Source organism: Solea senegalensis, linkage group LG20 (assembly GCF_019176455.1).
Source record: "Solea senegalensis isolate Sse05_10M linkage group LG20, IFAPA_SoseM_1, whole genome shotgun sequence".
NCBI classification, from domain to species: Eukaryota; Metazoa; Chordata; class Actinopteri; order Pleuronectiformes; family Soleidae; genus Solea; species Solea senegalensis.
Genome location: NC_058039.1, coordinates 12,956,119 through 12,980,582, shown reverse-complemented (window position 1 = coordinate 12,980,582; position 24,464 = coordinate 12,956,119). Strand labels below are relative to the sequence as shown.

General features: G+C 40.3%; 2 protein-coding genes across 2 annotated transcripts; one reads left to right on the top strand and one right to left on the bottom strand.

Annotated features, from left to right (window-relative positions):
- Positions 1 to 426: 426 nt before the first annotated feature.
- On the bottom strand, positions 427 to 3,117 carry LOC122786140 (transmembrane protein 74-like). Its single transcript, XM_044052189.1, has 2 exons — positions 2,968 to 3,117; positions 427 to 2,691 (listed from the first exon to the last, which is right to left on the bottom strand). The coding sequence occupies exon 2, from the start codon at positions 2,630 to 2,632 to the stop codon at positions 1,817 to 1,819; it is 816 nt and encodes a 271-aa protein (XP_043908124.1). The 5' UTR covers positions 2,633 to 2,691; positions 2,968 to 3,117; the 3' UTR covers positions 427 to 1,816.
- Positions 3,118 to 11,655: 8,538 nt separating this feature from the next.
- On the top strand, positions 11,656 to 14,781 carry trhrb (thyrotropin-releasing hormone receptor b). Its single transcript, XM_044052108.1, has 2 exons — positions 11,656 to 12,622; positions 14,354 to 14,781. The coding sequence occupies exons 1-2, from the start codon at positions 11,798 to 11,800 to the stop codon at positions 14,777 to 14,779; spliced, it is 1,251 nt and encodes a 416-aa protein (XP_043908043.1). The 5' UTR covers positions 11,656 to 11,797; the 3' UTR covers positions 14,780 to 14,781.
- Positions 14,782 to 24,464: the final 9,683 nt, after the last annotated feature.

Genomic DNA, 24,464 nt, shown 5'->3' with positions numbered 1-24,464 from the left:
TCTCTATAAGCGAATGCATATTGAATCAGTTTCCTGTTGACCTTTAGGTCACACACAGTGAACGGCGAGATGGATCGCGCTGTGGTTCTGTGTGTTTCGCACTTGCTGTACATGTTAATCGTGATACAAATTAGACGGAGCATGTCTCGTGTGGTTGCTGTGTTGTCCAAAGAACGACGCAGACGCCGCTGCAGTTTATACGTCGTCTCCTTCTTCCAGGTCAAAGGAGAAAGGAGGAAACGCCAAGTCCGACTCCAGTCTGACTCCAGTCCGACTCCAGTCCGACTAAGCGCATACATTCTCCAAATTTTTTTTTTAGACTTGTCTAGTTTAGTCTTTAATTCCCATGTCGATTGTCTACACGGTATCATGAGTGACATAGTGTCCATCGTTTGTTTGCACTGTACCACACTTAAGGCCTTATTGTCAAATTGAAATGATTTATTAACAATGTGAATGTAACAATAACCAGTCAATATTCTTTGCAGTTTCATCTGATTCTAAACGGACAAAGATCCACTCATTTTAAAGCATTCATTTTGACACAGTATTTATCTAAAGTTAAAACAAGGCTTCCTGCAGTCTGAGTCATAATCATGAAGTGGGTGTTGTCCACTGTTGCTGTTGTTGTGTGTCTTTGTTTCCCTGGTCACTGTTTTCTTGAAAGACTCTGTAACTTCAGAATATTTGATCATGGCTTAATTTAGATCATCTTTAAGCCTGCGGGAAAACAACAAACCAAACAAACAAAAACAGCATCTTCGTTCATTTGAATTGAGATTATTTTAAAGATGAAGATGCTGGTGCTGCAGGAATAAACTGCGCTGTGATTTTGACACTTGGACATTAAGAATCGTGTTTTTTTAAGCAATAATGACAATAATGCTATTGTGGCATCCAACGACACAAACTGTGCACCTGCACACTCAAACGTTGTCATTCAGTGTTTTTTTTCTTTGCAGAATATGTTTTATATTTTAGATTCTTCTACAGATTAGTCACCTTTTACATATTTCTAGCAACAGATTCACCAGATTTTCAGTTGACAAGCCTGTGTTTTGTCGAGATTTAATTTGTAGAAAATACATTAACATCAGAGTAAGTGAGTCGGCTCACTGAGAAGTCAAAATGAATCAGGAATTCAAGTAAATAACTATCATTTGACGTCTTAATCAAGAAATAATAATAATGTGCTTTACTATTATTAAATTTGAAAATTCATAAAGCGTGCACAAAGCTGTCACTATATATGTATTCCAGGTATTTAATTTTTTTCATAATGGATCAATCATTTCAACTGACTTGAATGTATAACTGAAATAAACTGAGCTGATTTGAACTCATCTGAATTGCCTGTACGTCCGTACACCTGTAAGTGTCTCTTACAATTTACCACTAAAAAATATAAGACAGCTGTCCTTAAGGAGAAACTTGGACTATTAAAGGTAACGTTAGCAGTTATTGAATGAAAACATTGATTACGTAGGTTTTTAGTTAGTTGTTTTAGTCGTTAACATTGAAACATTAGCAGAGGACTGCAGTGTCCCTCTGCCCACAGTCACAGTCACTAAATCCTCTTGATAACTCGTGCAGAAGACCTTCTTCCGACACATATCCAACCAGAAAAAGACTGTGCATATACAGTATATAATTCAACTGAAATGAAATTGGAATGGTAAAATAAATGTGACAAAAAAAAGGTGAATTTATCCTTTAATAGAGAAAATGTTTCCTCAGACTTTAAAGATCCTCAGTTGTAGGAGGACACTGGCAGGGACTAGTGGGGACACTTCAGAGTCTCACTCTGTCCATAAACTCAGCTGACAACCTCCAAATCCTCCTCCGTCGCTGACAGATGTGAACAGGATTCCCGATTCGGACTGGACGCCGCTCTCAGGTTGATGGAGCCGTACAACTTGTTGGCCGCATGTTTGGAGTAAGCGAACGCCTTCCTCCTCATCATCTCGCCCTGCCACATGGAGACCATGAGCAGCGTGGAGAGCAGCACGCCGCCCAGCGTGAGCAGGCACAGTCCCGCGATGACACAGCGGTCCAGGTGGGCGCCGACTCGGGCTTTCTCCCGCTCCAGGCGCTCCATCTCCCGCGCGGAGACGCTGTCCGGGTCCACGCGCACGTCCCTGGGCACCGTGTAGGAGATGGCCACGAGAGAGATGCCGGTGACCAGGCAGCTCACCGCGATGATGAAGCCGTAATCCGCAGACTTCTCGGAGCCGTCAGAGGACAAGTCTTCATCGGAGAGCAAAAAAAGTTCCGGGATCTCCTCCTCCTCCTCCATTACCACCTCCTCCTCCTCCTCCTCCTCTTCCTCACTTTGGGAGCTCTGACTAGGTGTGCAGGTTTGGGGATTTGTCTCTAAGAGCTGCACATCATCATCATCATCATCATCATCTTCATCCTCATCCTCATCATCTCTGCAGCGGGTGAAACATGTTTCTGTTTCCTCCTGCATCCGCGCCGCGCTCCGCGGCGCTGTCCATGGTGCTGAACGCTCTTCTCCCTCTCCTCCTCCTCCTCCTCCGCGGGGATGAAGACACTTACCTCCGCCGCTGATCTCCGCCACAATCCGGGAGGCGTCGGACTGATCAAAGTTAAACAGTTCCACATCGGCCATCTGAACACGGACTGGGTTTCACCCCCAAAGACGAGTCGAAACCCCACATGCGTCCACTTCTGTCAGCAAAACACACACATAAACAACATTAAACTTAAAATTAAGGATAAAAGAGAGTTTTAACCTGAAGAAAATTAATCCACCCTTATTTTCCCTGTGGTTTTTATTTAAAGTGAGCTCCAACTAAACACAATGAAACATCCTCATTCATTTACATTTACACTTTTATCTTTTCAAACCCACGCGACGCTCTCGTGGATCTGATTCCACCGTTTCATATGATAATGATGATGATGAAGAGCAGGAAACACGGACATTGCATGCGGTGTAAATACCTGTGTCCGCGGCTGTGGTTCGACGTCGCATCACCCGCCTGCTGCTGCTGCCGCTTCTGCTCCCTGTGGTCAATTAGAGAGGAAGGTCTGCATGACCCCTCCCACGGACTGAGCTCCAGCAGCTCGTTACGAGGCTGCAGCTCCAGTGTTTCCCCGCCACATGCTCACACTCATCATCATCAGCAGCAGCAGCATCAGCATCATCATCATCATCATCCAAGGATGACGACGCTGTGGTCACAACGACAAACCAGCGCCTGACTAACTGACTTAACTGAGTCTTTTCACATCACAGTAATAATCCATTCATTCATAATGATCAGGAACAACTTTTTTTTTCCAGGGTTGCCAGGTTTGTTGATTAAAAAAAGTTGCAGGGAGATTTAAATTTCAATCCTAGAGGAAGGAAAATAAAAGTCTGAACCAGATTTTTAAGGCAGTCCTTGCAAATCTCTGCAGTAAAACCTGTTTGTGTCGTTGGCACGAGATGGAAACCAAAGCCATCACCTCATTAGTCATTAGCATTTATCCTCTGGGTGCCAAGAAACAAGAAGGGAACATATACATCAGACACTTCACTATAACATTGATCTCACATTGTGGTTTATCCTCTGGAGGAAAAGGAACATCTGCACAAAATTTGTTTAATCCATATGTCAGATAATAAAGTATACTTAGATGTATGATGACAAATCAGTTATGATAGAATAATTTTTTAAGCGGATGTTGAATTATTCTTCCTCTGGGAAACATGAACGTCAGAAAGAAAACAGCAGCGGGAACATGAATATTGAACGTCTGAAGGCAATTTCCTTTTGTCGGGCCATTTTCTGATCTGTAAGAACACGAATGTCGCACAAAATTCCACAAAATTAAATGACAGTGAGATGTTTTTCTAGATTTAAAACCTGTTTGTGTCGTTGGCACGACATAAAAGCCACTGAAATCATTAGGGTTTATCCTCTGGGTGCCAAGCATTTCAGAAACAAACAATAGGGGAACATAAAAGTCGCACAAAATCCCACAAAATGAAGTGAATGTGAGATGTTTTTGTAGATTTAGAACTTGTTTGTGTCGTTGGCACGAGATAGAAGTCACTGAAATCATTAGGGTTTATCCTCTGGGTGCCAAGAATTATTTCAAAAACAAGACTGAAACAAGAAGAGGACACAGACTCCTGATCCAAATGTTTTTCAGACATTTATATTTAATTCTAATGTTGATCTCACATTGTGGTTTATCCACTGGGGAAAATTAATATCTGCACAAATGTTTATTCCACATGTTAGATCATAATAAAGTATATTATATAGTTCGATTTAAAAGCATCCACACCGACGACAAATCAGTTGTGATAGAATCATTTCATCAAGTGGATGTTAAATTATTCTTCCTCTGGGAAACATGAACGTCAGAAACTATTTCAGAAACAAACAGCAAGGGAACATGAATATTGAACGTCTGAAGCTAACTTCTTCTCTGTAAGAACACAAATGTCGCACACGATTGAGTGACAACGAGATATTTTTCTTGTTTGTGTCGTTGTTGGAAACCAAGGTCATCACGTCATTATTAGTCATAAGGGTTTATCCTCTGGGTGCCAGGAATTTCAAAAGCTATGCTGAAATGGTGGAAACAAACAAGAAGGGAACACCAAACCCTGAAGTGTAGTTTATGGAAATGCATTCAAATTGTTTTTGAGACACAAACAATAGGGGAAAGTGATTTAAATCATTAGGATTCATCCTCTGGGTACAATGAATTTCAGAAAGAATTTTAGAACAATAATATTGAACATTTAAAAGGCAAATGTCTATGCAGTTCACACAGTAGTTGTGAGGACAAAAAAGATATTTTTACTGCCATGAGATAAAAATCATTAGGGTTTAACCTCTGGGTGCCAAGAATTTAAAAAACTTAAGTATAAAGTTGACCTCTCACACATTGTTGTGGTTTAATCCTCTGGAGAAAATGAATATCTGCTTAAATGTTTACTCAGACAATAAAGTATATTTAGATTTAACTGCATTTGATTGCAAATCAGTTCTTATAAGATCATATTTATCAGTGGATGTTAAATTATTCTTCCTCTGGGAAACACGAATGTCTGACAAAAAATAAGAGCTGGGCCATTTAATAAATGATGAGTTTTTTCATCTGTGGAGACGTGAGATCAGATTCATCCTCTGGGTACAAAGAATCTCAGAATGAAACAAGTGGGAACAAGTTTATGGAACACAAATATCAAACTAGCTGTTGCTACGATTCATCCTCTGGGTAACAGGAACATCCGAATAATCTTCAGCAATATTCCATTCATATCACTTCACTGTTGTCACTGAGACATTTGATTATAAGGAAAACAAATCTATCCACCTATAGTATTCATCATGATTCATCCTCTGGGAAACATGAACACTAAATGATTCAAACCTGTGTGTGCCTCGACATTTCTGCGACAATTCTTGAAATTGTGAAACAATCGAGAGGGAAAACAGGAACATCTCAACCACATTCATATTAAACGATTAAATCCTCAGGGAACCATGAAAAATCTCTGCAAATCTCATTGATCCTGTGACAAGAAAAGGGACCTGATCGTTTTCAATGCGGCCATTTTTGTAGTCCCTTGACAGGGGAGAAGCTACCGAAATGGAATGATCGCGAACAGTAAACTGTCTTGCAATTAAAAATAATGAATACAAATAAAGACAGAGTTTAAACATGAGCCAGAGGGCTTTTCTTTTCTACAACCTGGCAACCAAACATGTCCCTCTAACTAAGGACTATTGTTTATCTATTTTTGAAAAAATCAGATCCTTACCGACTGTGTTGTCTCGACAAAAAGCAGGACATGAGTCCATTTCTGCGAGACGGCCTGAAGACACAGAGGACACAAACCAACAAACAAGCAGCATGATTTATATTTCATTGATCACTGTGGCAGAGGCGGGAGGTCAGAGGTCAGAGGTCAGGCCAACGCCCTGCAGCTGTGACAACAGGTTCTTCATACGAAATCAGAGGAGAGGCGCGAGAGTGAACGCTGTTAAGATTCATGTCCGACTGGAGCCTGTGTGTGTGTGTGTGTGTGTGTGTTGTCAGGACCAGTAGTCCTCTTGGACACCAAAACCTGGTCCTTAATGAAGCAGAACCTCATTTCTGGTTGAGTTTAGGACTAAATTTTTAATTGTGGTTAAGTTAAGTTTAGTGTTTAGACGTTAACTGGTTATGGTTATGGTTAAGGTTAGGGATACGGCTTTATTTAGTCTGTCCAAATGAATGGAAGTCAATGAGGTGTCCTAAGAAGAATAGCTGGGAAAACACAATTAACAGACTTAAGTTTATGTTAGGGTTAGGTTAAGGGTTAAGGTTAGGCACTTGGGGGTTAGGGTAAGGTTAGGATTCGGTCAGTAGTAATTAAGGTTAAGGTTAGATTAAGTCTCTAGGAAATTAATGTAAGTCATTGTAATGTCCTCTAAAGTATTGGAAACCAGTGTGTATGTGTGTGTGTGCCTGGTATCCCTTATGTTGTGGGGACCTAAATCTGTTTACACAGTCACATTACGGGGGACTTGTCTCCCTTATGGAGACATAAATCAAATCAAGTGAATTACTACATGTTAAGGTGAAGACATGTTTTTTGTTTTGTGTGTGTGTACCTGATTTTCCTCATGTTGTGGGGACCAAAATCTGTTCACACAGTCACTTTATGTGCAGAAGACGTGTGTGTGTGTGTGTGTGTGTGACAGTAAATCATTGTCCTCTGTCGTTGACAAACAGCCTCATTAATCACTGGAGGATCCCTGTGTTTTCTGAGAGAAACGTCCAGCGTTGTCATTTTCAATAACACGTATGGACACAATGTGGCTGTGACACAGAGAGAGAGAGAGGGAGAGAAAGAGAGAGAGAGAGAGAGGAATGATACTTCATACTCTGAAAATGAGGATTCTGCAAAACGATGTAGAGTCGTCTGGCACCTGTTCAGAAAAACCACGGAGCAGCTTTTCTGCTCAACCGTGTCAAATCCTGTTCAGGCCGAGCTGAGTGAAGAGCTCACGTCTCCAAACTGGCAGCTTTTCAGCAGCAGCCAACAGAAATATCCCCGTCCTCTCTGTGATGTATTCAGGCGTTTATCTCATTCACACGGACAGAACTGTCATTTCACTTTAGTTACGAGATTAAAATGATGAAAGAGGGGGAAAATATAAAAATAATACTATGACGTGTCATCATAAGGGTTTTTTTTTCACTGTAATTGACATCAGTATCATTTCACAATCTTCAACATTAGAATTCTGTATTTGTGTGTTTTATTGTAGGTGTGGCCACGCGACTGTTTTAAGTGTCTTTTATAAAAATTAAAAACAGCATTTATAGGAAGAGGAAAACAGAAATGTATGATTTTACAGTGAAATTACAGTAAAAAAAGTATCTGATTGCTAAATAACGCAGATATTTGATTTTACTGTAAAAAACAAACAGTATTCATAGAGGTAAAAATGGCAAAACTACTATAACGTCATTTATAAAAAATGCATTCAAAGAAAATATTGCTTCACCACATAAATGTAGTAAAAAAAAGCTGTGTGTGTATATGTATGTATACATATATATATACATATATATATATATATATATACACATATATACATACACATATACATATACATTTCACATCCATCTTGGCAATTTATGAAAAGTTTATGAAACATGAAAAGTTAGCAAAAGGTCCCGCAGATTCAAGGGGGCGTGGCCACTGCTACCATCTGAGGTTTTGGCTAGAAACAGGAAGTGCTCTTTAACTTAACAACCAAACATTGACCGATGGACTCGAAACGTCATAAGGGACACAAGAACACGTCTGCAAGCCATGACCTCCCAACAGGAAGTTGGTCATCCAAAAGGAAGCGGGCCACTTCAAGTACATGTGTATAATTCCAATAATTAAATAATTTATTTTTTTTTAAAGTTTTTAAACCGACTGGAATTTGGACGCAGACGTGACGTCACCTCCGCCCTGAAAGTACATTTAACATATTAACATACTGAAGGAGACAAATGGATGCCATCACACTGCCAGTAGTGCCGTTGAGCAAAGAGCCAAAGAGCTGCAGCCTTGTGAGCGGCTGACAGTTGAGTGTGCTGGTGGCAGTGTGACGTGTTGTTGGGGGGGTTGAGTCCCTGCAGGCAGTAAACAGAAGATGAATGTGTCTGTAAGTGAAGTACGACTTTAAGTGCAGCTCTGCAGCAGCGACAGTAAAACTAACTACTGAGAGACGTGTAATGAGATGAGGGCCTGCAAATGTTCTGCTCCACCACAGAAAACCACCACACTATTCCCATGAGATACTTCTCTCTCTCTCTCTTTCTCTGCTCCGTTGTTTATGATCTAAAGTGATTTGTCATTTCCTGCAGACGTGCTCTCGACCTGTGGGCCTGTTTTTATTTACGCCGTCCAAGTGTGGCATTTTACTCTGACGGCTCCGCTGCGAAGCCACAAAACAAGTGCAGCTATGAATATGTGATGTGAAGCAGCAGCAGCAGCAGCAGCAGCAACAACAAAAGCAACAGCAGCAACAACAATGAGAGCAACAGCAGCAGCAGCAGCAATAAAAGCAACAGCAGGCAGCAATGAGAGCAATAGCAACAACAATGGCAGCAGCAACAACAGCAATGAGAGCAACAGCAATAGCAACAACAGCAATAGCAACAGGAGCAGCAGTACAGCAGTTTCAAATCAATTCAGTGAATAAATGATCTGCTGAAATGAAAACTCACAACCAGTGTAGTACAAATACTTTGTTACTGTACTATTACTGTAATTCACGTATCTGTACTTTGTTATTTATATTTCTCCACTACATTTCCTCTAACTATCTTTGTTACTCGTTACCACCAAATTAAATCAGAAGAAGAAGAAGAGTTGGTAATGGTCTGAGCTTTTCTAGTCTTGATGAGTTGCTTTACAATAGAGTTTTCACCCATTCACACGTTGCAACATGGGGTTAAGTGTCTTGCTCAAAGACACATATAGACTAGCAGATCCTTCAGTCCAGTAAATGTCATATACTTCACTGCTCTCAGGTAAAAAAAAACAAGACAAATACAGTTTTGTCTGGTGCTGCACAGGTTTCTCCACCAGGTGGCAGTACAACTCTTTCTCTTCACTTCTACATGAGGCATCCCTTCCCCTCTCTGTTCAAGTAAAGATATGTTTAATCTTCTGATAATAATCATGTGTTTGAGTGTAAATATGAACACGCTAAGTGACGAAATAAAGAGATTTACAGAAATATGGGAATCAAATTTGAGAATGGGAATATTTATCTGGGCATAATTTGTAATAATATTCATCTAGTTTTCTAAAGAAAACAACACCTAGTCAAACAGAAGAGTGATGACTTGTAATTATTGCTCATTTGTAAGTGGTGTTAGTGGTTACAAAAAACACCCCAAACCCTGGCACTTTTATAGAGGGTATACAGTGTACGTGAGCTCCCTCTGGTGGACATACTGTTCTACTGCATAAAGCGCAGGGTATGGGATCAGAGTGGAGCTGAGGAATTTTGACTGGAGTGCGTAAAATAAAGACATGACTTCCAGTGTGTGAAATATATGTGACGGAGACGATGATGAGAGAATAAATCTGCATGCTGTGAAAAGCCTGTAGCTGACGTGGCTTTTTTACGTCACCTGATTCGACTCAAGTCTGACTTAAGTAGCACATTTTAGACAGGACTTTACCATGAACCACAGTGAATGACAGTGAAGAGTAAATTTAGAGTGAGAGGAAAAATCATGCTGTCCACTGACGCTTTGAGCAATCAAATCAAACTCCGTCTATCTGGTGACAAAAACAGGAGAAAACAGTGGGGGCTGGTTCTTGTTACGTAAATCCCTGTCGTCCCGTTCCACCTGCTGCTCGGGAAGACGGGCTCGGAACTTCTCGTAGTGAACCGTCACATGATCAGGGGAGGGGAGGGGTGAGGAGTTTTGGCGTGAGCGTCACCGTCCTTGGCTCAGGATACAGAACGGAGCACAGTTGGTGTGGAGGAGACTTCACCACCTCCACACTTTTGTTGTTGTTGCTGTAACTATAACTGCACACAATCATCCTCGTGTTGTTGGACAGAACGGCAGCAAAACGCAGGTCACTGTACAGACTCTTTGTGCTTTTCATGCTGGCTGTGCAGTCCAACCATGTCCAAGGACAATCTACTTTATCAACATGTGTGTTTTAAACGGTACACAAGACAAGTACTGCTACGTCACAGTAATATATGACATAACTGTGAAATTAAAATAAATAGCGGTCAATTTACTGCATTACTGTGAAAGCACAGTATCTACCTTAAGTGATTTGCCAAATTCAACTCCAAACAATGACAAACTAAAGGGTGTAAGTTCATTTATGTCACTTTTAAACAGATATTTGGAAACAATACACTAAAACATTAGATAAATCAAGTTTAACATCATAAATGTTAAAATGTTTAAATAGTGAGTTTAATGTCTGCCTCTAACAGCAGTGAAACCTAATTAAACAATGGATGTGGCAACATTAGTGAGTGGGGGGTGGGGCCTATAGCTGATTTGCATATCGCCAAACATTTAACATTTTTAACAAGTAAACATTTTGATATAATTGTAATCGGAAGTAGGAATTTCCGAATTGGCTGCCACTTATACAAATACTGCAAATTTCTACTGTCACCATGTTTCTTTGCTGTGATTGCAGAGCCGTAGTAATGGGGTGGGCCCCCGAGTTGATGAGGGCCCCCCCCCAGTGGACAACTGACACTGTAATGACACCAGATGGTTTGTAAATGACAGAGAATATGGACACCACCTGAAGGGCCCCCCACTTGTTGAGGCTATGTACCAATGTCCCTATTTGATCACAGGGCCCACAGAAACTCTAGTAACACCTCTGTCTAAATCAGGGGTCTCAAACTCAAATGACCTGGGGGCCACATGAGGTTAAAGTTCGGTCAGTGGGGGGCCGTAAAGTGAAGAAAAGAAGTCCAAGTGTGAGCGATATTAGCGTAAAATTATATCACAATATTCCATCATAAATAATATCATTTGTTTCAATATTGACAACATATGACTCACAATAAAAATTTGTGATATAATATTTATATCACAATAATATAAATATTAGGGATGGGGTGACACCACTTTCTGTGTCCAATACCGATACCAAAAACTCCAGTATTGATACCGATGACTCAGACCTAACATGACTCAGCTAAAATGCTTTTGTTGTTATTGTATTTACAGTTTTACTGTGTTTACTGGACATAGTTTGAGACCTCTGGTCCAAATGTATATCATCCATTTTGTTTTTTGCATAAAGTAATATAAAATAATTCACAGATTTAAAATGGAATCAAACTGATCTATATTCATCTTATAAATAAAAATGATCTTGGGTTAGTATTATTATTATTAATATGAATAATAATGGTAATAATAATAATCATAACAATCATCATAATAATAACACTAATAATGATAATATCAGTGAAAGAGACAAATCTTTTGTTCTCTGAGCAGCTGGTGTTGTTGACTGGGGCTCGATCATCTTCAGAAAATGTAATAAGGCTCAATAATCCCGCCCTCATGCGTAAAAGCGCGGCTCAAAAACCAAACCTCCCCGTGTCCTCGCGCACAGACTCACTGAGACTGACCACATCTCTGTCTTGTCAGGGTGATCTGGATCTGCAGCTTCCGCCGCGCGTAAAACCAAACTCTATTACGCAGCGGAGGCAGGACGCGTAATAAAAATAATAATACTAATCTGCTGTGATTTCAGACTAAGATTAAGATGGGGAACTTCACAACATCTCCACAGCAGCTGAACCACACTTTAGGAGTGTGGACTGACTACAGCCTCCAGTACAAAGTGACCAGCAGTTTGCTGCTGCTGCTCATCTGCGTCCTCGGCATCGTCGGGAACGTGATGGTGATCCTCGTGGTTCTGACCACCAAACACATGCGGACTCCCACCAACTGCTACCTGGTGAGTCTGGCCGTGGCGGACCTGATGGTGCTCACAGCGGCGGGTCTGCCCACCGTCACGGACAGCGTGTTCGGCTCGTGGGTGTTCGGACACTACGGCTGCCTGTGCATCACCTACTTCCAGTACCTGGGCATCAACGCGTCTTCGTGCTCCATCACCGCCTTCACCATAGAGCGGTACATCGCCATCTGTCACCCCATCAAAGCGCAGTTCCTCTGCACTTTGTCCAGAGCCAAGAAGATCATCGTGCTGGTTTGGGCTTTCACGTGTCTCTACTGCCTGATGTGGTTCTACCTGTCGGACATTCAGGAGCTGGTGTACGACAACATCACCATCACCACGTGCGGCTACAGGGTGCCCAGGAAGTTCTACCTGCCCATTTACTTCTTCGACTACGGCGTGTTCTTCGTGTTGCCGCTGCTCCTCTCTGCGGTTCTCTACGGCCTCATCGCGCGCATCCTCTTCCTCAACCCGCTGCCCTCTGACCCCAAGGACAAGAAGAAGAACGGACAGTGCAGCAGCGGCGGCAACAACCACGCCAACAACAACCACACCAACAACAACCACAGCAAGAGCATCAGCTGCAAAAACACGCGCCACTCCAGCTCCACCGCAACATCCCGCAGACAGGTGCGTCATTGTTTTCAAGTTCTTATTCCAAGAAGTACCTGAGAAAATACTGACCTCATTCGCCTCCTCCTCCTCTTCCTCAAATGTACTTAATACAGAAATGATTATGAGTGATTTTCTGGTGTAAAACAGTGGTACACGCACCACACTTTGGGAACCATGGTTATAGATAATACACCTGTGTCTAAAAGTCTATTTAGTTAAAACAAAGTGTTAATGATGAGATGGAATATTACATTTTATTGTTTTGTGCCTCTAAAAAAGAGGGGAAACAAGGTAAATAAATGTATTAATTACCAGTTATATATAATACTAGACTATTACCATGTTGTAAATGTACTGCAAAGTGTTACCAAATACACTTTGACAAGTGTATCTCCAATAAACAAATGTAAATATTACAATAAAATTAGTATATGAAATAAAAATGTTGATTTTACCTTTCATATCAGTAAATATCTTCATCCGTTCCTTTAATTTCTGAAAAATAAACACGACGGCCGTCTGTCAGTATGTTAGGATTTCACACATTAAACAAAAAACATAATTAACTTAGATAACTGTCACCTGAAAATGTGTTAAACCCTGTTTCCACCAGCTGCAGGAGTAAAAATGCTTCTCACGGATGAATGAATGAATGAATTCATTCATTCATTCATTCAACGGTCCTGAAAAAAAAAGGAGACCGTTAAAGCCGGTGCTGTAACAATTTCTTTAGTTGATTACATTTTAAGCACAAAAGCACAAAAAAAGTTCTATTTTCATTCGCCTTTACAAGCAATTAAATAATCAATGTGAGTTAGTCATTTAAAAATCTTGTTTTGTTGTTGAATATCATTTCACACTGTGTGTGTGTGTGTGTGTGTGTGTACTTGTTATTGCTGCCTTTAGGGGTTATGGTTACATGTACATGTAAGGTAATGAGGACAATGTTTGATTAAGGAGGACATTTTAACTGGTCCTCACAAGACTTTTTGAATGTCCTTATTTAGAATTTTGTTGTGTGTGTGTGTGTTTGTTCTATTCTGGCACTGATGTTGCCAGGACCAGTCCTCATGGAGACCAAAACCTGGCCCTAATGAGACAACATTTCTGTGGAACTGGTTAGACATTAACTGGTTATGGTTAAGGTTAGTGATAAGGCTTTGTCCAGGCTGTGCACATGAATGGAAGTCAATGCAGTGTCCTAAGAAGAATATGTGTATGAACCTGTGTGTGTATGTGTGTGTGTGTGTTCCACCTTCAAGATGCTACAGTTATTAAATTAAAAGGATACTTTTTTTTTGACATTTTAAGATTTATTCAGTTTTCGCTAATGACGTAAATAAAGAAAGTGAGTAGCTAAAGTTGTTTCCCTCTTCCTCATGATGAACATCTAAAATAATGCTGTCACTGCCTTCACTGTCTAGGGTATGTGTGTGTAGTGCGGTTAAACCATTGGTGCTTCTTGCGAGAACCAAGACTTAGCGAGACCTCCAAATTCAAGATCATTCTTTGCAAGATCAGGCTGGTTATCCACTAACAGCCCCCAATCTTCCATTTTCTACCACTTTATCCTTCACATGAGGGTCGCGGTGGGCACTATGCCATTCTCAGCTGACATAGGGTCATCTGTGATGGACAGATCACCAGTGTGGCCCACAATGACTCCAAAGATGTTAAACTAGGGTACAAATCCTGCATAGTTCTGTGCATGCTAACGGGAACCCTCCTCATCATCTCTCTCTACAGGTGACCAAGATGCTGGCTGTGGTGGTGATCCTGTTCGCCGCTCTCTGGATGCCGTACCGCACTCTGGTGGTGGTCAACTCCTTCCTGGACCGGCCCTACCTGGACAACTGGTTCCTGCTCTTCTGCCGCATTTGCATCTACCTCAACAGTGCCATCAACCCGGTCATCTACAACGCCATGTCGCAGAAGTTCCGCGCCGCCTTCCGCAAGATCTGCCGCTGCAGGAGGAAGGGCTCCGACAAACCCGCCACCTACAGCATGGCGCTCACCTACAGCGCCGTCAAGGAGACGTCCATGGTGGAGAGCACCGACCACTTCACGACAGAGCTGGAGGAGCTCACCGTCACAGACGAACTGCTGCCTGACCAGAAAAGTATGTTTCCCAATCCGTGTGTTTATAGGAAGGTGGATTTCAGTGAAGCCTGAGGTTCACTCGATGGGTCCGAGGGTCAACTGAGGATTAAAGACCTGGAAAATGTCGCTTAATGGAGTTCTTTAAATGGGAATATTGTTTCTTGAGTGCCTGCTGAACTGCTGTAGCGAGAGATGTAAATACAGATTACAGCCAATGATGCATGATGAGAGTCTTTGAGGCACAAAGAATGAGCCACAAACGCACCGATAAATGCTTTCTGCTGTTATCTTCTCCTGGACCTCATAAAACTGCCAACAACAGCACGGATCTCACTTCAAACATAAGGTGTCCAGTCAAAGTCCACACCAGCACAGACTCGTGGTGAGAGCTTCAAACGGCAGTAAGCGACAAAACATGAACATCAACACAAAGAAATCTTGGGATTTGACGTCGGGTGAACGTCACAGCCGGTCAGCGATGTCTTAATGTTGAAGGACACCACGTCCACACGTCAATGTTCTTTTTTAGCGGTTATAAGCCTGATTTGTATTTCATCGCTCCATGCTTTAGATGTTTTGATAATCGCGTCCCAACAAGACTTTACGAGTTGTGTAGCATTTTAAATCTTTGCTTCTGTGAAAGGTTTCCGTGAGTGCATCATTTGATCAATTTGTTGTTACAGTTGAGGAGGAAGAAGAGATTTTGGAATCATGGACTCGGTTAAAAAAAATGTGGCGCTGAGCAGCTGTTGTTGTTTCTTTTGGCCAGAATTAGAAAAGTTGAGCAAACAAGATTTTGAATTCACTTTAACCGAGAGAACAAGAAACAATGCAGGTCGGAGAGTTGGTTGAAACATTTTGAGTGAAAACAACTTGGAGAAGACGTTTCATCTCATGGAGAAGGTGACAACCAATCGCATCACACGACACAACCGTGTCCCACTGGACGAGCGACGGACAGATGAAGCAATCTCCGCGATACATCGACACACGTTTTTGGTGATGGTGGAGGAGGAGGAATTTTACCACTGCAGGTAAAACAGCCATTAAGAGGCAAAAGTATCTCTTGTCACAGGTCTGATTTCCACGATGATATAAACAGAATCTAAAGGAGGTGCTGGAGTCCACTTCCCAGCTAGCCCAGCTTTAATTCCCGTGAGTGAACTGACCACACTCCCGCACAAACAGTGAGTCCAATTTAAGTTGAGGAAATATAAAGAAGGTGCATTTCTTTTATATTAAAAAAAAGAAAAACCTTGACCCTGTGCACCGGTTTGCCATCCGTCTCTCCTCCTCTCACTCCATTAAGAGCGTGAATCACACACACACCTGAACCTTCACTTACAATACAGGCCTTATTCGTACTGTGAAGGACGTGGAAACAGCCTTGAGCACATTGTGGAAACCAAGCCCGTCTGTGCTGAGAGTGTCCACGATTATCTTAATATATGCTTCATATTTTCCATCCTAATTCTGTGGCATATTTTGAAAAAAAGGGTTTTATAAATTGTCAGTACTGATGAAATGTTGTTGTGTGATTGTTTGTAGGTTTGTCTTTGGGTTCGTGTAGCTGTTGTCAATCATGTATTCTGATAGTGTGTTCATTCACGTCAGGGACTTCATAAGGGATTGAGAGACAAAATGCATAACCAATACTTTTTTTCTCTAGTTACCTGTAAAGAAGTGTGGAATATCAGTGTGTTGTTTCAAGGTGAGCTTGGGAGTGGGGAATATGATTTCCTGTCACGGTGGCTGTTAAAAAAAACGAAACAAAACAAAAAAACACAACACGAAGCTGTGGATGTAACATGAGTCAAATCAGAATTGAGAAATGTTGTAATGTAAATTTATGTGACGTTAATTTAGCCGATCCTATCCACATCCAAGTAAATAAAGTAGCGGAAATGAATTGATTATTAGTTGTATCGTCCATAAAATGACCAATTGGTTTTTAAAATAATTTTAATGTTAGGGTTTTGTGGTTAGTGTCATCAATAATTAATAACTTAATCGAATTGGACAATGGTGTATTTACTTAACTTAATAACATTCACTATAAGTTAATACCTGGTTTAATGTGTGTTGCACCTGTGGCCACACCCACTGATGATGTCACTGTTTACTGACACGCCTGCATTGAGGCTGTTGCTCCTGCCAACGTAACCTTTAAAAAACACACAAATTAATGTATTAATCTACATGAAATTTTTATGTGATGAACAGCACTAGTTTCAACTTGAAAACCCTTTAAAAATATTGACACTGAATATCTTAATTAAGATAATTCTACAGTTTTGAGCAGCATTGGTCTTAAGCACAGTATGTTTTACATTGAGTATAGATTGTATATAGTGTTACAGAGCTGCAGTATTGTGTGTGTAAACGTGTGAATTATGCTGGAATCATTTACCTGAGGCACTATGAGTTCCACTGAAGCGTCAGTGTTTGTGATTCCAGGCCGAAGCAAAGTGAATTTATTGTTTTGGCTGTTTGTGGTGCTTTCTGTCATATTATCAGTGGCTGCTTATGAATTTCAGAGCACAGTTTACCACACACTCACGCGCACACACTCACTCACGCACGCACACGCACACGCACACGAGGAAAAACAGTGTAATTGTGCAGCAGCAGAAAACACAGCGGAGAAAAATGAAGCTTTCACTCAATAATAACAGGGTTATTCCATTCACTACTGTATATGGAACATATCAAATAACAGCTACAGTGTTTGTTTATAATGATTGTACCAGTGCTGTGAGTATCAGTAAATGTATGCACTTGTGTATGCTCCCTGTGTATTTAAAGTGATTGTTATTATTATTATTGTTAGCAGCAATTATAAAGCAGAAGATAAACGGTATCTGTAACTTTCATTGATGCACATGAAGACAGTAGAGTTATGATTTTTGTGATGTGCTATTTGAATAACTGCTGCCACTTTTTCTTTTGATCTTGTGAAGATGTTTATGATTGTCTAAAAATAATTAATTTGTATATTTTATCCCCTTTTTGTCCTAAATAAAGTTGCTTATGGGATTTTTTTTCTTTTTCTCTCTCCACATTTTGGTGTGTCAATTTTTCATTTTGGTGTAGAAAAATAAATAAATATTGGATGCTCATAATATATTATTAACTTCTAAATCTACTAGATTTATGTCCGTGAACAATCCAAGATTTTAAAAAGGACAAATTCAAAAGATTTGGGAATTAATATATATTTATATAATACCAAGGTTATAGTTAAACCTAAAGTTGTATTAGACTCTGGTTTCAACCTCAGTAGCTGCTTAACTCATTGGGGGATTTAGTGGCTAGTGGCTAACTCTGTTCAACGTGGTGCTGAGCAGCTATTGTTTCTTTTAGCGAGCATTAGCTCATGCTAAATGAGCTAATGCTCGCTAAAAGCTTCTATATTTTTTTAGAAAATAGATTCCATTTCTATGTATAATACCAAAATTATAGTTAAGTAAAGGTTATAAATTTACCAGGTAAGGTAATTGCTGTGTTTCCCAACCTTCCTAGCTGCTTAAGACATTGCGGCCAGTGACTAACTCTGTTCAACATGTGGTGCTGAGCAGCTACTGTGTCTTTTAGCTAAAAGCTCATGCTAACGGGAGCTAGCTGGTGAAGCAAACACAAAGATGAGCCAGTTATTTTTCTTGGAAGAGACCAAAATAGTGCTAAAAGGAAAGAGAATGTAAATCTCAAATTAGCCAGGAGACAATTAATGAATAAAAAAGATGTTTTGATATAATGGGTTAACTTGTTTTTTTCATACACTGGATTAGTAAAAGTGTAAAAAGTGTTGCTCGAGGAACAACTGGATTACCACTACATTTCCTCTAACTTTCTTTGCTACTCGTTAGTATCAAATAAAATCTATCTGAAGAAGTTTACTTCCAAAAACCAAATAAAAAAAAATAATCAGAAAATCGCCATAAATGTGATTTTCTGGTGGGATTACTTTTATTCAAGTATCAATTTTAGGTACTTTATACATGACTACCCAACTGTAAAATTGGCCAAGATAAATACTGCATAAGATAAATATACAGAAGTGGCGAATGTGTATCAAACCACAGCTTTCCTCTCATCATTGCCCCATAATCACATGACATCTGTGTTCAAACATTGGATTTATAATAACGTCATCAAATCTACACAACGCCACTTTCTATAACTTGCCTGAGAGCAGTTTCAGTAAACTGCTAATTTACATCATCACAGGAATACAAAGCTGAAACCTGTGTGAGTGTCATTTCAAAAAGGCGTCATACAGTTTCGCTAGAGTGTAAAAAATTGTTCAGGTCTCAGAGGTGATAATGGCTATAAAACACTACAGAGAGCAGACAGATGGTCCACAGAGACATTGAACCTTTTGTATACGAGGATAAAATGGAGGTTTGTGTCATTATCACTATCATTTACAAAGCAATATGTGCTGAGTGGCTTGTATGAAGGTGTAGCCCAGTTTAATCTAAATTGACTCATTTTAAAAGGTCCAGTGTGTTCAGATTGTAGGTGATTTATTTTTCCAGTTGGCAGATATTGACCGTCAAAAAAATGATATTGATGTTTTGTTTGGTTGTTCTTGAATGTGCAGCGTTACAATAGCGCTAAATACAATCGTTTCGTCTTCTTTTACTCAAAAGATATTAAGAGTTGAAGGTGTGATGGGTTAATAACTTGATTAAATAAGCCCACACAACCGTCATAAGCCTTAAAATATTTAGTGCACTACTCAGAAACACAAAAATCCATATAAGCGACTGCTGCCAATGCTATGATCGACATGTCATTTCAGGGATATGTCAAGAAGAAAACAGCAATCAGGTGGGAAATTTGAAAAGAGAACTGATTAGTACTTAAAATGATGTTCTTGTATGACAGGATATAATTAAGAAAACATTTGCGGGATGCAGGCCTTGAATTAAATGAATCACATTAGTGCCCCTCTGGAGGTTAAATAACAGCTTTATCTGTGCTATAGTATGATATTAACTTGTCTGAATTCAGCTCAATCAAGTAAGGAGAGGCTGCGGCGAAGAGTAAAGTTGACAGAGTGAGACGTGGCAGCGAGAAGGAGGTGTGGTCGAGTCAGAGGAGAGGAAAACGAGGGAGGACGTGTAGCGAGAGGTGTGACCAGATAAGAAACTTTCTGGCTCATTAGCGATGAAATAATACAATAAAAAGAGCCTGTTCTGCGATAATGGCGCTGTAATGTTCGTCATGACACCGCGGACAGGGACAACAACAAAGACAAGGGTTGGTGTGATTACAGCTCTCCTGCAACGAGGTCGCAGCTTCAGCTTTTAGGAGTAATTACACACGGAAGAAAGCGCGAGAGACTGCCGTGGAAAACTACGTAAACCAAGTGACCGTGCCATATTACCTGGTTGCAGTTTTATTGTCGTGAAGAAATTCAAGTATCTTTTGTTTTGCATGGCTTTTCTTTTCTAGGTCTGTTGTGGCAATGAACAAACACACAAACATTAGCATTTTTCCTGTTAAACTTTAAAATATCTTTATGATAATGGAAAAAGTCCAACCTGGAAATTAGGTAAACAGCTAGCCTGTCAAAAGGAAAGCCAATACAATCACGATAAAAATGATCTCTAAAGTTTAATAATTAACACTTTGTAAGTCTATAAAAGACAGAATGTGACTTTATTGTTGTTTGTGTGGCCAGCTACGAGCTACGCTAACACATTGAGGCAGTCACTTTATATTGCAGTAGAGTGCACATTTTCTGTAGATGATCTGAAATTAGAAATAGAAGTGAGAGAACATTAGACTTGATTTCATCAGGTGCACAAAAGCACAGCTTTGCAGTGATTAGCAGTTAGCTTAGTTTAGCCTAGTGCAAAAATTGGAAAAAGAGTTAAACAATAGAATCAGCATAAATATCATAGCTAAAGTTCAATTATCAACACCTTATGGTTATTAAGAACAAAAGGTAAGTATATGAATGTGACTTTACTGAGGTTTTATGTGTCCAGCTACGAGCTAAGCTACCACCTTGTGACAATCACTTCTTAATTCCAGTAAAGTGTGTAAAACTGTCTTTTATGTTTTCTACAACGCTGTCGTGTGGAAAGACATGATGACGTCCACATGGAATCATTACTTTCTTTCCGTCCACTGCTCCCATCAGTGAGCTCCATTCTCGACAGGAGAATGTGCAATCAGCTGGGTTACGATTGAGCCACAGTGCGATTGTCTGACAGAATGAATATGTGAGTTTGTTTACTTTAATTGTTCAATCTTTTTAAAGGTGCCAATTACAGCAGCAGCTAAACTCACGGGGAGCAGATTCAGTTTTCTTCTAAATAAAGATGAAACAGTGTCACCTTGTTGCATTCGTATTACACTTCATTTCATTTGATCATTTTACGACAGACTAATAATTACAAGTGTGTTCCCACACCTTGGTTGACATCCAATTCAAGTACTTTTCAAGGACTCCAGGATCAGGAAATTCAAGGACTGAATGTGCTGACACAGCTTAAGATGGGAGGGCAACTTGTAAGAGCCGCTTCGTCCATGGCATCCACTTTTATTGATTTGCAGCACGCTCTGCGTCTGGACAATTCATTGTCAGTCTTTCTCACCAATTTTCTTTGGTGAGAAATTATACAGGTTTTCCATATCCATCCCTGTGGTGAAGCGGTTACCTAGTCACCCCACAGCAAAAATGATGGTGGTTCAAATCCAATCTACAAACTGCTTCTCTGAGTGCAGTTAACAAACTCCTCTTGTTTTTCCGTGCAGGTAAATGAACGTCATCAAAACAATTGAAATGCCATATGACTCAGTGTGCGGCTGATTTGAGTCGTGCGTTAATAACCCGAGTGTATACCTTTATTGCACAGTGTGATTGAAAACAACACTGGTGGAGAAATATGAGCCGTATCAGCTCCACGCGGCGGCTGTCGTCGTCTCAGGAAACCTGACTTTAATTTAGAGCCTGATCAGGTTCCCTGACCCTGCAGCCAATTGAACTTATTCAGAGGAGCTGATTAAATCTTAGAGAGAAAGAGAGAAAGCGAGACTATCAATCTTAGAAATGGTCTTTTATTAAAGTTTTTTTAAAGCTGTGGTTTGGAGGCCCGGGGGACGCACACACAGCGAGCACTTATACTATCCAATTCTCTGTCAGGCGGCTCCATGACACTTTTTTTCCTCTGCACGTTTGAGCAAATAGAGCTCATCCTCCGAGACATTAGTGGACCTGACAAGATTGCCTCCAAGCAATTTAGGGATGCTGGTAAAGCTAATAAAAACAAGTAGTGGAGTCTAATTCAATTGTAAATCAATAATTAGATCAACGTGGGAGTAGAAAAAAAAAAGGATTTTCTTGTGGAAAACAATGACAGAGTTAAGAGATAAGAGTGGTTACCCCTGGTCCGTCGTGTGGCTGAGCAGAGTCTCCCCAGAGAGCGTCGGGACGCGGGGGGAGCAGAGGACGCAAATTGCAGTCTTCACAAAATTGCCCATCCTGATGAAGACTATTGAACTGTGAAGCTTTTGACTTGGACAAGACGATGTGCACTCTTCCTCGGGTTGTTCCAGTTCATACATCACTGGCCATTTGAGCAACTTGAGCAGTTCTTCAATCCTTTCCGAATATCATCCACCTTCAACTGAACGTAAAAAAGACGTTTTTCCATGTTTGATACTACTATCACAATCTTGAGAATCCTCCGATAATATCAGTCTTTTGACATCTTTTAAATTACTTTATTAAGGAAACTACTAAACTGACTGAGTGCATCACCAAACCAAGTCTGTGCTTAGTGAAGCATTGACGTGATAGTTAGGGTTTAATGAATGCATCAGATCCTACGTTTTGCTCTACATATCAGTTCATCCCTAGTTTTATGCCAGCAGAGACACAAGCTAAGTAAATTTGATTTCACCTGAGAAAATATACACCTGCTCAAGTCTATAATATCTTTAGGATTATGTTTGCAACTTTATATCATTATTGGAAAATCTTTTTTGACTGGAAATAGACGTTTATCAACCAGTTAACCAGTCGGGATATTACAGGGTGAAAACGGCATACGTTTTTATTACGTGAGCCTTGTGTAAAGTGGCTCAAGTCCCTGCTGACAGCCATGTTCTCAGTGAGTGCACTCATCCGCGTCTGAGGCTGCATCACATCCCGCCAAAACATTTATCCCTTTATCTCCTCTGCTTTTGTATCTCGGCGCTGTTCGTGTTTTTAAAAGAGAAAGAAGAGGAAGTGGATTATAATTTTTTGGAGTCCATTATTGCCCCGTGTTGAATCTTTTCATACATATTAGGAGGTCGAGGAGGATGAGAGGTCTTCTTCAGGGTTTCTCAGAATGGGGGAATAGAAAATCTTGAGCAGTCTTGAGCAAGGAAAGCAGAAATGTTTGTTTATCGGCTGGATGTTACCTTTTAGATAAATACGGAGAAAGTACAAAAGGTTAAAACATGAACTTTTCTCCATTATCTGTCCAAGGTTTCTAAAGGAGCAGACGTAGAGTGCATCAGATTCCATCTGCGGTGTTTCTAATAATAGCCTCAGCTTTTATTAAAGGTGCTACCGTTTCCATTTAATCCATCGTCACAACCAGAGAAGAGTTAAAGATCGTTCGCTAATGACTTGATTGAACGTTTTTGTCCCACTGGAGAATTCATCCAGCGATATGTCCAAGTTGGAGTCAAAGGCAAAAAGAGCCAAGTGTGATTTGTAAAACGTGTTTATGTAAATGAATGGGAATAAAAACGGACGCGTGTGTGAAGGATTTCCTCCCCCTTCACCCTCCTACTCCCCACTGACCATCTGACAACCACCATCAGTGTGACACACACACACACACACACGCACGCACACAAAGTCTTCAGAGAACTCATTATTCATCATCAGATGTACAGTTTCTAGCACTGTAAATGTATTGATATAGTAATTTGGTTCTTGTAGCCTTCAAATAAATGTTTTATATTATAAATACTTTAAATAAAACCTTGCTATACTGAGGGCGCCATTTGTTTTTACAGTATCCTGAATGGACGAACCAGCCAGAGTGCATTTTTCACGTTTAAAAGCAGAAGCTTATGACGTAAACAAAGGCGAACAACATCCATCGCGGAATGTGAAGGCCATCATAGTTCCCTGATGTGTAGCGCTGTAGTCTGTAGTCACCTTTTCCAAGGATTAAGGACCCGTAATTCTGTGTAAAAACATCCAACATTTGAAATCATTGTGACAGGCCTTCTGATGAGTTTAGGAAAGAGAATGGAGAGTGGGAAATTGTTCTTACAATCTACATTTTCACCATTAAATGTCACTAATTCTCAGACACTGGACCTAGGCTCCGCCCACCAGATGAGCATGGACAGGTGCACACTCTTCACACATGACAGATGACCCCAAGGCAATCACTCCATCTCTGAAAAGCCCGTAATGACAATGTCTTATTACATTAAGTGTCTACATTTTCCTTTTTTTAACAGTTAAAAGCAAAGACAGGTGCGACTCAGGGCCAGCCAATAGGAGGCGCACTGTCTCGCTCTGAGCTGTCCTATAAGTCAAAGTCAAAAGGTCTACTTTTCTCTGATTTCACATGATTAATATCTTGTGAAATGGATATTATGGAATTATTGACCAACACAATGTTGCCTACCCCAGCTTTAAAAGGTTACTGAAATGTATATGTATATATATATGAACAGTGTAAATAATATTATTCAATCATTTTTTCCCCCCAATAAATGTTTAAGAACA